The sequence below is a fragment of the Saccharomycodes ludwigii genome, chromosome VI (genome assembly GCF_020623625.1).
Source record: "Saccharomycodes ludwigii strain NBRC 1722 chromosome VI, whole genome shotgun sequence".
NCBI lineage: Eukaryota > Fungi > Ascomycota > Saccharomycetes > Saccharomycodales > Saccharomycodaceae > Saccharomycodes > Saccharomycodes ludwigii.
The window spans coordinates 456,235-470,401 of NC_060205.1; the positions used below are offsets into that span (position 1 = coordinate 456,235).

Sequence of the window (14,167 nt, forward strand, 5' to 3'; positions counted from 1 at the left end):
GTGGGAATAGTTGTCAAGTTTCCCAGCTTTATTTTATAGATCTCATGGACATAGCTTTGTACACAAATCATAATAAAGGCATTTGTCATAAAGTACGGGGAAGCCATGAAGAACTAAAAGTTTCTTTTTTCTAAATTAAAAAAAAAAAGAATAAAAAAAAAAAAAAAAAAAAAAAAAATATGGTAACACAAAAAAATAACAAACAAATTAATAGTTATCTTTTAGTTAATTTTTTTTTATAATCATTTTCATATTTTGTTGCAAAACAATACCAAAGATCAAGATATATTACTCGCAACTGCTTTACTAAATTATGGATGATTTCATGAATTTAAGTCTTGATACCGATCCTAGAGAGTATTTTAAGGAATGTGATAGGATTAATACACAATTATCTGGTTTTACACTTCCTAAAGAAACAGACGAAAGATATGGGGAATTACAGGATAATGCGATGATTGACAGTGACTGTTATTATAATTATAGCACAAGAACGATCTCTCAACTTGAATATAAAATTGACTATTGTAATAGAAACAGTATGAATAACAACAAAAAATACGAAACTTTTGGCATGCATATGATTAAAAAATATTTGTTTAATAAGAAAAATTCAAAGAAGGGAGCATTAATATTTGGTATTAATCTGGAACAAGAAAATAAAGGAGTTTCTACTACTAATAATAATAATAATAATATTATTATTAATAATAATATTAATAATGAGGCTAATGAATTACCTGGATTATGCTTAAAAGAAGAAGAAGAAGAAGAAGAAGAAAAGAAAGATGGACAAGAGCATCAACTCCAAAAAGAAGATGTTACAATCCCAAAACCTAAACCTAGCAATAAATATTTACAATGCGACGGAGGAAAGACTGATGAAGACCTAGAATTATTAAAATTAGACGACAAGGAAGAAATCTGTGGCGACACTTATGAGGGAAAAAATATATCACATGAAAGTACTAAATCTACGAAGGAGGTAGGTAACTTTTTAAAAGCATTGGTATCACCAACAACATTGGGAGTTGCAACGGCAAGAAAACAATTAATAGAAGAAGGAAGCGATGTGAATTTAGAGGCAAGGCAGAAAGAAGAAGAAATGAAGAGGGAACCCTCCAAAAAATTGGATTTTAATGTTGCAATTAAGAATTACAATGAAAACAATGATCAAAATGATAATAATATTTGTGGTGTTAAAAGTATTTCTAATTGCTTCGCTGAACAACAAGATTCGAAAAAAGCGTGTAATTTTTCTGTTAACAATCATTATTATAATTTCTTTTGTAATGGACCCATGCCTTATACACAAAATTTTCCATTCTATTCTCAATTGATACCAGTTTCCAATAATGATCCTGGCAGTAATAATAATAATAATAATAATGGGAATAGTAATGATGCTCCAACATCCGGTAGTGAGTACCATGATAATAGTTATAACTATAATTCCCATTTGCCACAACCTTGGTCATATAAATCACATCCACAGCATAAATTCATGTATATTTTTACTTCATATTTACAATTTGGCTTAAATATATTAACATATATGTCAGTAATATCCATATTATTAACTGTCTTTAAATCGATTAAGTCGGACATAAATAATACATGGAACCAAGAAATTTTAAAATTTAATTATGAGTCAATGAAATGTGAATTGCAATACATAAGAAATAAATGTCAAGATAATACCGCGCCTGCATTACAAAACCTATGTTATGATTGGTATGAGTGTATGAAGCGCGACAATAATATTATGTTTAAAGAAAGAACACAGCATATAGCTGCATTATTTGGGAAAATATTTAACGCCATTATTGGTGAATTAGAGTGGAAAAGTGTTTTAATAGTTATAGCCTTATTATACTTTTGGATATTTGGGACCAATTTTTTCCTAGGGTTTATAAGAGCCAAGAGTTATTATGACAACGGGAAAGGGAGAGATGATGTTTTCTATGAAAATTCCACCAATACTAAGCCCAACAACGATAAGAACGAAAATGGTGATATCAAAAATAACTCTACGACTAAATTATTGAAGAACTGATTGAATATTTTTTTTTTTTTTTTTGCCTTTTCCTTTTTTTTTTTTTTGGAAATAATTTCCTAATCTATCAAAATTTTGTGTTTTTTTTTTTTTATTTTATTTTTATTTTGATTTTTCTTTCCGTTAATGGAAATAAAATTGCATTGTAAGCAATGAAAAAAAAGCGATGTTTTAATCAAAGATGGAATTGGGTTCCCGATGAAATTATAATAAAAATAAAAATAAAAATAAAATAAATTTAAGGGTATATAAATATATATCATTTAAAGTTTTATTATCCACTTTTTTTTTCTTTTTTTATTATTATTTTTTTTTCTTTGTTTATTTTTCCCTTCACTTCATCCTTATTAAAGCAAAAAGGAAAAGAAGAAAATAATAATAATAAGATAGCAACAATTTGCAAAAATAATAATCATGTTAAAAACAATCACGAATAGAATAACTGTTAAATCACCATTAGTAACTTTGAGCATCAAAAACGCCACACGTGGTTTGGCTCAGTTTACTCCACCATCACATATAACGAACCAAACTGCTAAGGCCTTTCATCCAATTGATAATAAATTGGATTGGGATAGATTGAAACAATCACTTGATAAATTCAACAATTCCACAATGGATATTCCATTGGTTATCAATGGTGAAAAAATTTACAAGGATAGTAACATATCCATACAAACCAATCCAGCCAAACACGAACATAAATTAGCCACTGTTGCTCGAGCCAATGAGCAAGATATTTCTAATGCTATTAAAGCATCGTTAAACGCTAAAAAAATTTGGTTTGAAAAATTCTCTCAAGAAGACCGTTGTGCTGTTTTTTTGAAGGCGGCAGATCTAATTACCAACAAGTATAGGTATGATATGTTGGCAACCACTATGTTGGGACAGGGTAAGAACGTGTTCCAGGGGGAAATTGATTGTATTGGTGAGCTAGCTGATTTTTATAGGTTTAATGTTAAATATAGTTATGAATTGTACAATCAACAACCATGTGAGTCTGCTAATGGTGTTTGGAACCGTGCTGAGTATAGACCATTGGAAGGGTTTGTTTATGCGATAACACCTTTTAATTTTACTGCTATTGCTGGTAATTTATTTGGCGCACCCGCCTTAATGGGTAATACTGTTGTTTGGAAGCCATCCCAAGCTGCCGTTTTGAGTAATTACTTGCTATACAATATCATGGAGGAAGCTGGTTTGCCTAAAGGTGTTGTTAATTTTGTTCCTGGTGACCCTGTAATGATTACCGAACAAGTTTTAAATAATAGAGATTTTAGTGCTTTACATTTCACAGGTTCCACCGCAGTTTTTAAGAAAATATATGGGGATATTCAAAATGGGGTGGTTAATAATAAATACAGAGATTATCCAAGAATTGTTGGTGAGACAGGTGGTAAGAACTTCCATCTGGTTCACCCTAGCTGTAATTTGGAAAATGCAGTTTTAAATACTTTAAGGGGTTCATTTGAATTTCAAGGTCAGAAATGTTCTGCTACCAGTAGGCTATATTTGCCAAAGTCTATTTCCAAAAAATTTATTGATATGTTAATTGAAAACATCAAGAAAATTGGGAAACCAACTAACTGTGCTGAAGACTTGAATGGCTTCATGGGACCAGTTATTCATGAACAAAGCTTTAACAAATTAAGTAAAGTTATTGAAGATGCTAAAAAGGATAATAATTTAGAAATTGTTTATGGTGGCCATGTTGACAAGAGCAAAGGTTGGTTTGTTGAGCCAACTGTTATTAAATGTAATAAATTAGATCACAAATATTTATCAACTGAGTTTTTTGGTCCGATTTTAACATATACAGAATATGCAGATGAAGATTTTAGTAAAATATGTGAAATTATAGATCAAACTGGTGAATATGGGTTAACTGGGTCTATTTTCTGCAATGATAGAAGCGCTATTAAAGAAGCAACTGACAAATTGAGATATAGTGCTGGTAATTTCTATATCAATGATAAGTGTACTGGTGCTGTTGTTGGTCAACAGTGGTTTGGTGGTGCTAGAATGAGTGGTACTAACGATAAGGCTGGTAGTGGGAATATTTTGTCTAGATTTGTTAGTGTCAGAAATATCAAGGAGAATTTTATTGATTTGGAGGATTTTAAGTATCCATCTAATTTGTAATGTAAGAAGTAAATAAATATAGATTAGAGAAATGAATTTTTTTTTTTATATATATATTTTATTATTAGAAGTTTAAAGCAGTATTACTTTCATTGGCTACTGTTTTTCTTTTTTTTTTTATTATTTTTTCCTTTAAGGGAAGTATAATTTAAGAAAGAAATCTACGGCAGTTTCTAAGAATAATAAAAATAGTTGTGTCAAAAGCCGGGTAAAATATACTCAGTGAGTTTGTATCCCTCGCCAAATGCGAACGACAACGGAAATCACTTAAAATAAAAAAATAATAAAAAAATGCAAAGGAGGTGGCAAAAATTAAAACTTTTTTTCAAAAAAAAAAAAAAGTGCCTATGATTAATCACCAAATTAAAAGATTAGCTTTATTACTGTTACCTTTTTCCCTCTTTTCATTTTTTTAATTCTTTTTTTTTTTTACTTTGCCCAATTTCTTTATTATTATCTATAAGCATATCATATAACACACACATATATATATATATATATATCTAATCATAAGGGGGGAAAAAGAAAAAAGAAAAGAAAAGAAAATACATATACTTACACATTGGAAGAAGGGAACTTTCCACTTTCAACTCATACCAAAAATAGTGGTTCACAAATCTACTACAAGAAAGAAAGGGTTAAATTAGAACTCTAAGGTGTTCCAATTGCACTACATTTATATATTTTATAATATCAACAAAAAAAAAAAAAAAAAAAAAAAACACTCCTTTCTAAGACATACAAACACACACACACACATATATATATATATCTATATATATTTATATTTCCTTCTCTATCTATCTATCTATCTATCTGCCTATCTCTATCCCTTTCTCTCCCTCTTTTTTTTTTTTTTTTTTTTCACTTTTTACTTTAGTATTTACGTACAGAAATGAGTAACCAAAACCACAATAATAACAACAATAACAAAAAGGAAGTAGAACAACAATATGCTACAACAACTGGGGGTGTCAATAACCCTAAACATATTCATATTGCACATAGAAGATCCCCTAGTGAATTGACTAATCTAATGATTGAACAATTATCCTTACAAAGACAACTGGAAATGGTGCAAGCTCAGCAACAACAGTTACTAGCTCAACAGCAACAATTAAATGCCGCAGCAGCAATGACTAACAACAACTCACATGGTACTGTTCCATTTTTACCACCTCCTCCTCCACAACCATATAATTTATCTCCTAACAGGAATACCAATAACACCATCACCAATAACAATAACAGTAACGGTGGTTCAAACAGTAGAAGCCATTCTAGAAATAATTCAGGTTACGAATTTAATCGCCACACGAGGGGTAATGATTCTGTATCATCCATTTCATCTGGTGGTGGCGGCGGCGGACATGGTCATTCAAGAAGACATTCTTTAGGATTGAATGAAGCTAAAAAGGCTGCTGCTGAAGAACAAGCTAAAAGAGCTGCAAATGCTACAGGTAATACTGACGTTACTATTATTGTTGATAAAGCCGTAAGCAAGGAGGAACAATTCGGCTTTAAGTTTCCCCCTGGTCCACCACCAGCATCCCAGTCCTCTGTATCGTCCAGTTCTTCTACCGTTAGTAGTTCTAATACCCACAACCACAATAACGGAAATAATAATAGTACTTTTTCTCACCGTCGTACTAATTCTTCTAACAGTAGCACCTATAGTGCTTCTCCGGGGAAAAATTATCATTTCCCACCAAGAACCCACTATAATAACAGCCACAGCGTTGATTTTACTGCTTTGAACAACAATAACAATAACTACTACTATTACGACAACAATAACAATGCTGGTGAAAATATGAATGATTTCACCTCACCAAGAAAATCACATTCTAGAACAAATTCTGGAATTAACTCTAATTGGAGACAGCAACAGCCCCAACAACAACAACAACAAGGTGGTGGTGGTAATAATTATTTAGCATTTAATACAGGTAATTATAATAACAGCAGTAGCAGTGGTACCAATCATGCGAACAATTCTATTCAACCTAATATGCAATTTTCTCCCTTCCATAAAAAGTCGTTATCAAGAGACGGAGCCACTTTATTGGAACCAACACCACCATTTCAACCAGGACACAAGTCTAATTTATCTTCTTCCTCAAATAACACGAATAACAACAATAACAACGGTAATGGTAGAAAGTCTTTGTTTGTACCATATTTACCACAAGCTAGCATTCCACAATTGTTACAAGAGGGGAAGTTGGTTGTTGGTACTTTAAGGGTTAATAAAAAAAATAGATCTGATGCTTGGGTTTCTACGGATGGGGTGTTAGATGCTGATGTTTTCATTTGTGGATCTAAAGATCGTAATAGGGCTTTAGAAGGTGACTTGGTGGCTGTTGAATTGTTATGTGTTGATGATGTTTGGGAATCTAAGAAGGAAAAAGAAGAGAAAAAGAGAAGAAAAGACGCTGGCCAAGTTCAACAAGATTTATTAAACTCTGGTGAAGATTACCATAACGATGCCACTTTTTCGCCCCGCAAAGACTCCTCTTCATCCCATATCCATGGTCGTATTAACTCCTCGACCTCTAACTATGATTCTGATTCGCAAACTACTGGCAATAATAATGGAAACAATTCCGGTTTGAAGAGAAGAGGTTCCTTAAAACAACGTCCGACTCAGAAAAAGAATGACGATGTTGAGGTTGAAGGCCAATCTTTGCTATTAGTCGAAGAAGAAGAGATTAGTAATGAATTTAAACCATTGTACGCTGGTCACATTGTTGCTGTCTTAGATAGAATTCCGGGTCAATTGTTTAGTGGAACTTTGGGTTTATTAAGGCCTTCACAACAGCAACAACATAACAACAACAATCATGAACATAGAAAGCCCAAAATTGTTTGGTTTAAACCTACGGATAAAAAGGTCCCTTTGGTTGCTATTCCAACAGAGCAAGCACCCAAAGATTTTGTGGATAACGCTGAGAAATATGCTAATAAGTTGTTTGTAGCTGGAATTAAACGTTGGCCGATCACCTCTTTACATCCTTTTGGTACGTTGGTTACCCAATTAGGTGAAATTAATGATCCCGAAACCGAAGTGGAGGCCATTTTGAAGGATAACAATTTCTTGTGTGATGAATATTTAGACCCTGTAAACCGTGCTGTAGAGAAATCCACTTTTAGGGCCACTCCGTTAAGTGAAGAATCTATTGCCAAAAGACCCATATTTGACTCCGAAGAAAATGGCGGAATTGCAATTATTAAGCAAAATCCGTTTACTGCATCTGATTTGGCTCTAAACCTACAGACCAGTACTGACGGTAAAACTGGCGATTCTGTTTTACAGTTGGGTGTCCACATTGTTGATGTTACAGAGCAAATTGAGAGTGGATCCAGTTTGGACAGAAGAGCAAGGAAAAGATCTACAGGGGTTTCAATTCCTCAGAAGAATGTGGCATTGTTGCCCATTAAGGTAAATGAGGAGCTAGGATTGGAAGTTGGTAAGAAATCTGCCACAATATCTGTGGTTTACAGTATCAATGTTGAAACTATGGAGGTTATTGATACTGTTGTTAAGGAAAGTTTTGTTGTCCCCTCTCAATTGGTTAATGTTGAAGATTTAGATGTTGGTTGCACAGAATTTACTCAACAATTAAGAAGCATTGCTGGTATTTTCATGAAGTGTCGGTTGAATATGGACTCATTAACTCCAAGGCTGCCATTGTTGGAGGGATTGGACGATGAGTCTGTGAAACCAACATTGAACATTTTTAATTCTGATGGTTACGTTTTGAGAGAACTCCAATATAAGGCCAATAATACTGTTGCCGAGATAATATATACGAAGTTGGGTCCATTATCCTTTTTAAGGAGACAATCGCATCCTTTAAGCACCAAATTACAGTCTTTTTTTCAAAGAATTTCTAATTTTGAAAACGTTGAGATCGATCCGACTACACCTGAAACCTGTCTGAAGTCAATGTTAGCTATCAAAGACACAGGGGTTAGATGTGGTGTAGAGATTTTATTTTTTAAGACTTTACAGAGGGCCAAATATTTTGTAGCTGGCAAGGTGGATCCTGATCAATTTGATCATTATAGTTTAAATTATCCACTATACACCCATTTTACAGCACCATTCAGGAGATATTCTGATCACGTTGTTCATAGACAATTGAAGGCGGTTATAAATAACATTCCATATGAAGAAGATATAGATTCATTAAAGATTACTGCTGAATATTGTAATTTTAAGAAAGATTGTTCTTGTCACGCTCAAGAACAGGCAATTCATCTGTTGTTATGCAAAGCCATTAATGATATGGGTAATTCTACTGATCAACTAATAACCTTGGGTTTGGTTTCGCAAGTTTATGAAAGTTCTTTTGACGTGTTTATTCCAGAGTTTGGTATCGAAAAGAGGGTCCATGGGGATCAGTTACCGGTTACTAAGGCGGAATTTGATAGTGTCAATAAGATTTTAGAATTGTACTGGCAACCAAATGTTGATAGTGCTACCTTTATTCCAGCAGATGAGAAAAAGCCAAGTAGTTATAGGAATTCGATTAGAAACAAATTCAAGTCTACTAGTGTTGAGATTGCTTATAATGAATTGAAATCAAAACCTATGTTATCTGAGGAATTATTAAAGAAATTTTCATCAATGAAATTGTCCCCACCAAATTTCACTCCTTTAAATAATTCGAGAACACCCGAATCTTCTCCATTGGAGCAGTATTTGAAATATACTACAACAAGGATCGAAGGCGGAGAAAGTTATATTCAAGAAATTCGTGAATTAAAACAGGTTCCAATTTTGTTAAGAGCAGAAATCGGTATGGCTTTACCATGTTTATCTGTTCGTGCATTAAACCCATTTTTGCAATCGTATAATAAGGCCGGTAGTAATAGCTAAATATATTTTTGAAGATTTAGATCAAACTTACTATTCTTCTTGTTTTAAACTTATGATTGAATGATTCTATTGTAGTCCTAGATTTCCCTTTCCTCTCCCTTTTTTTTTTTTTTTCCTTTTTATATATATATATTTTTTTTTATTTTTATTTTAGTAACGATTATGCTTATTATATGTATATATATATATATATATATATTTGTTTATGTTTATGTTTATCTGTCTGATAATGACGTGCTATAATTATATATGCGTATAATTATGCATGTACATATATAGTTTTTCAAATTTTTATTTAACTTTCTTGACATACCACTTAAAGTTGAGATATGTTTAAGTGTTGCCTCTTTTATAACCAATATTGACATGACAGCATGTACTGATATACGTTATGAAAGGGATACTTTTTTTTTTTTTTTTTTTTTTTTTTTTTTTCTCAGTTTTTTTTCTTCCTGGATATTTTCGTTCCAAACTACTTTCCAATGTAAATTATTTACACATTTGCTTAAAAAAAAAAAAAAAAACCCCCCCGACATAAGTTAAACTTTGAAAGGATTCCTAACAAGTAATAAAACATCCAAACAAAAATGATGCTGTTTACACATGCCAAAAGAGCCCTTATCACTAATTTCATCAGAATTAAAAGAGCTGATAAAAACATCTATAGAAATGTTTTCTTATTAAAACAGCTAGGAACATCAAATTCTTTATTTTTTTTTGGTCAAAAAAATAACTTATTTTCAACAGTTTCATACAGGTTTGCCAAAAAACCAAAGAGTTCCAAAAATAAAAAAAAAACAGATGAACAACAACCTGCGGATGCTGAAGAAACAGTTACTTTAAACATCAAGGATTATCAGAAAAATGTTGCTTGTGAAATGAATGAGATTTTAGAGTTGCACAAAAAAAAGATTAACGAATCTAAAATGGGATTGAGCAATCCGAAGATCTTTGATAAATTGATGGTTGGGAGCTCTAAATTTGTTGATGTTGCTACAACTACAACAAAGGGCCGTAATATGTTTATAGTTACTGTTTTCGATCCTAGTAACACTAAAAATGTAATTAGTGCAATCCTGGGATCTGGAATGAATTTAAATCCAGAAAGACTGCCTGATAACGAACAACAATTGAAGATTTCTTTACCACCAGTAACCTCTGAAAGCAGAAACAAGTTGGCCAAAGAATTGAAGAGGATTTTCGAAGACTTTAAAAATACCAATAAGAGTGGTTCTTTATCCTCTGTAAGGAGCAAATATATGAAGGATTTAAAGGAATTTGATCAGAAAAATCAGGATGTTAAGAAATGTATTCAAGAAGTTGAGAAAATACATAAAGATTTTGTTTCCAAGTTACATGAACAGTTCAAACAGGCTGAGAAAAACATTATGAAATAAAATTGTCATTTAGATGGGGAGTGGTGAAGAGAGGGGGGGGGGAGGAAAAATTACATAAAATAAAATAAACACTTATTTGTGATTTAATATACCATGTATATAATTTAGAAAAATAATAAACACAGGATGCTTTTCATGCATTTTTTGCCAACTTGAAAATATTTTTGATTCTTTCCCACAAACTCCAAGTGTAAGAAGCTGTATTCATAGCTTTTACAAACTGCCAAGCCACTTCATTGTCCTTAATAGGATAGTTCAATGGAGCAGGGATCTGTGTGGAGACAAATGGTAACTTGTCGTAGCAAATACTCTTGGCATTGCACAACCCTAACAAACCTTCTTCTCCACCAAATTTACCATACCCTGAACCATTACATCCACCGAATGGTAATTGGCAAACATAAAACGTGGCAAAATCGTTAATGGCAACATTACCTGTAATCAATTTGTCAGCTACATAACAACAATCTTCGTATTTACCGAAAACAGAACCACCCAAACCAAATGGTGAGCTATTGGAAACTTTTATAATATTATTCAAATCATTTCCACCTTTCAAAACAGTCAAAATTGGACCAAAGACTTCGTTAGTAGCAATATCCATTTCTGGTGTGACATCGACTAACAAAGTTGGTTGAAAATAATGACCTTGCGGAAAGTTTGGATGACAAAATCTGGAACCACCATATAGCAACCTTGCACCTTTATTCACAGCGTCCTTAACCAAAAGTTCCAACTGTTCAAACCTGTTATCGCTGATCATGGCACCCATGTCAATGTTTTCCAATAAGTCATCAATATCGGAACCCAATCTTAGGCTAGCGACTCTTTTTTCTAAAATGTTAACTAATTCATCGTATTTGGAATTGGCTACAATGACTCTTTCAATACCAATACAGTTTTGGCCGGAAGATTGGAAAGTACCTCTCATAATAATAGAGGATAATTTGTTTAAATCTTGGACACTATCCAGACAAATAAAAGAATCCTTACCACCCAACTCAACAACTACAGGAGTGATTGTTTCGGCAGCTTGCTTCAAAACGTGGTGAGCCACTGGCTTGCTCCCAATAAAAGTAATATGCTTGAAAGTGGGGTGTGATGTAAAATAGTCTGCAGTACTCTTACCACTGTCATCGCTTAGCTTGCTTTCAATATTTGGTGGGAAACAATAGCATAATTGAACCAAGTTTGGGTCATGGCCACAAATTTCCAAGACTTTTTTAACTAGTTTAATAAAGTAAACAGATGACCAAACGACTTGTTCGGAACATTTAACTACAATACCATTACCAGCAAAGATAGCAGCCACAATGGGACCCAACAAATTGTGGAAGGGATAATTCCAACTAACAATGGCGGCAACAACACCTAATGGTTCGTATACTACTTTTGCTCCTTTATAAAATTGCATGAAAAAATTTGTTGGTCCTGGTCTTTTATCTTCTTTAGTTAAGACATCAACACCATGTTCAATAATCCAGGTGATTTTTTCCAAAGTCACTAAGATTTCGCCCATACTGGCATCTAACATGGTCTTACCACTATCACGACAACAAACTCTGGCAATCTCATCCTGATGATGTAAGATGTAATTATGTAAAGTACTCAAAACCTGCAATCTTTGTTTAAAAGTAGTTGACTTCCATGACTTTTGAGCAATTGAACATTTGGAAATCAATTTGTCCATATCTAATTTGGTCATATTATCAAATCTGCTTAAGAACTGGCCGGTTGCTGGACAATAACATTGAAGATGTGTTGGATCATCTTCATTATAAACATTGGTATTGGGAATTCTCTTACCCTTCCAATTTGGCTTGGCTTCGTCTGGTACTGCATATTCAAATTTAATTGGAGTGACATAATTGCTAGCTTTGCAATTGCAAGGTAATATCTTTTTGTTAAATAATAATATAATTAATAGGGATGCGCAAATTAGTAATATTTTGGAACTAATTGAACCATCGCTGTTATCGGTGAGTAAGTTGAAAATATAGTTTGCAGGAGGGCATTTGTGGATAATATTCTGGATGGACATTGTGACTGGGATGTTTGAGAATATTGTTTCTACCACCAAGAAAAGGTCAATTTGTATCGATTTACTAGATGAATGAACTAGTGTTCTTAATTCAAGAAGGATAGATAAAAGCGTTAGATTAAGAAAAAGAGGGAAGGGAGAAGAAGAAAAGACAATTATAAAAGATGGTAGTTTATATATAAATATATTTCTTTTTAATGGATATAAACGAAATTTTAGATACTTTTTAAAAAATAAAAAAAAAATAAAATTGAATTTGTAATCGAGGGGAATTTCTTGATAAAAAATCCTTGCTTTTTTTTTTTATTTTTTATTTTTTTATTTTCTTTTCATAAACGATAAAAAATTGAACATTCAGCAAGTCATTTTTACTGGATGTTTTTTTTTCTTAAATTAAAAAAAAAGAAAAAAAAAAAAAATGTATATATATATATATATATGTTATTAAGACATCTAAATAGATATTCAAATAAATATTCTATATGAAAAAATGAAAAAGGAGGCTACAAAACAGTTGTTTTTTTCAGGAAAAAAAAAAATTAGTAGAACGATGTATATACTCGTCCTCTTTATTCTTCTGTTTCTTGGCTTATTTGGCATTAATATGGATTTCAGCGCTTGGTTTAGTGACAGCTCCAACTAATAAATTAACGACATCATTTTTCTTAGCGTTACTCTGTTGTTGAATCTCCTTTAAGTCGCCTTGAATACCTTGTTCGGCAGATTTTTCCAAATCACCAACACTTCCTGCGTTCTTAGCTTCAAAATCTTTTAATTCTTGTTCTTTAGCAGTTTTGTATTTTTGTATTTCATCCAATGCATCCTTTTTAGCTTGTTTCAATTTATCTTGTCTATATTGTCTGGCTTCTGCAACTATTTTTTGTGCATCTTTTTCAGTTTTTAATAAAGTAGCGATACCATTCGATTGAGACTATAATCCAATAATATAAATAAGAAAGACAAAAAAAAAAACCCCTAGAATTACCATTTTAATCATTAAAAATAATATAAATTGGTGTCTTATTGTCCATTTTGATTCAGTTGTTAGTAAAACGGGTCCTGTACAACAATTATGTTATGGAAAAAGGGAGAAGGAAGGAAGGAAGGATTAACAATAATAATAAATAAATAAATAAATAACAAATGAAATAAAATTTAATATATTTCAGAAAAACTATTTTTTTCACAATAAATTACTATTGGATTGTTCTTTAATAAAAGCGATTCAAATAATACATGTAGATTTATGGATGTCTAAATTGTTTTCTAGTTGTGTATTTGTTATATATGTTGTTATTCCTTACTTGATAAAATTGATTGTAAATACGTACCATTTTGTATTCTTTCTTGGAAACTCTTTAGTGTATACTTTTTTTTTCTTTTTTTTTTTTTTTCTATTAATATTATTATTATATTTTAGTTATAGTTAAGAAATAAGTAAAAGTTTGTTAGAGAAAACAATTTTTAAATTTGCAACAAAGTACAATTTAATATAATTCAATAGTAAAATCTTTGCTGCCTTTTTTTTTTTTCTTTTTCTTTTTCTTTTTTTTCCTTTTTTTTACAACCAAAAATAAAAAAAAAAAATATATATTATCTATGAACCATGTCCATGTAAATAATACATCCGAATGTCCGTTCTAATA

At 31.8% G+C, this 14,167-nt stretch overlaps 6 protein-coding genes across 6 annotated transcripts; 4 read left to right on the forward strand and 2 right to left on the reverse strand.

Annotated features, from left to right (window-relative positions):
- Window positions 1–313: 313 nt before the first annotated feature.
- BRL1 (Brl1p) lies at window positions 314–2,056 on the forward strand (the record flags this gene model as incomplete). Its single annotated transcript, XM_046079421.1, has 1 exon — window positions 314–2,056. The coding sequence occupies one exon, from the start codon at window positions 314–316 to the stop codon at window positions 2,054–2,056; it is 1,743 nt and encodes a 580-aa protein (XP_045933103.1).
- Window positions 2,057–2,470: 414 nt separating this feature from the next.
- On the forward strand, window positions 2,471–4,198 carry PUT2 (1-pyrroline-5-carboxylate dehydrogenase; the record flags this gene model as incomplete). The annotated part of the gene is made up of 1 exon (XM_046079420.1): window positions 2,471–4,198. One exon carries the CDS (start codon window positions 2,471–2,473, stop codon window positions 4,196–4,198), a length of 1,728 nt encoding a protein of 575 aa, XP_045933104.1.
- Window positions 4,199–5,093: 895 nt separating this feature from the next.
- On the forward strand, window positions 5,094–9,083 carry SSD1 (mRNA-binding translational repressor SSD1; the record flags this gene model as incomplete). The annotated part of the gene is made up of 1 exon (XM_046079419.1): window positions 5,094–9,083. The coding sequence occupies one exon, from the start codon at window positions 5,094–5,096 to the stop codon at window positions 9,081–9,083; it is 3,990 nt and encodes a 1,329-aa protein (XP_045933105.1).
- A 587-nt stretch (window positions 9,084–9,670) lies between these two features.
- On the forward strand, window positions 9,671–10,480 carry RRF1 (Rrf1p; the record flags this gene model as incomplete). The annotated part of the gene is made up of 1 exon (XM_046079418.1): window positions 9,671–10,480. The coding sequence occupies one exon, from the start codon at window positions 9,671–9,673 to the stop codon at window positions 10,478–10,480; it is 810 nt and encodes a 269-aa protein (XP_045933106.1).
- Window positions 10,481–10,613: 133 nt separating this feature from the next.
- MSC7 (meiotic recombination directing protein) lies at window positions 10,614–12,521 on the reverse strand (the record flags this gene model as incomplete). Its single annotated transcript, XM_046079417.1, has 1 exon — window positions 10,614–12,521. The coding sequence occupies one exon, from the start codon at window positions 12,519–12,521 to the stop codon at window positions 10,614–10,616; it is 1,908 nt and encodes a 635-aa protein (XP_045933107.1).
- A 589-nt stretch (window positions 12,522–13,110) lies between these two features.
- VMA10 (H(+)-transporting V1 sector ATPase subunit G) lies at window positions 13,111–13,453 on the reverse strand (the record flags this gene model as incomplete). Its single annotated transcript, XM_046079416.1, has 1 exon — window positions 13,111–13,453. A coding segment is annotated over one exon (342 nt), but the record flags the coding sequence as incomplete, so codon positions are not given.
- Between the last annotated feature and the right edge of the window lie 714 nt (window positions 13,454–14,167).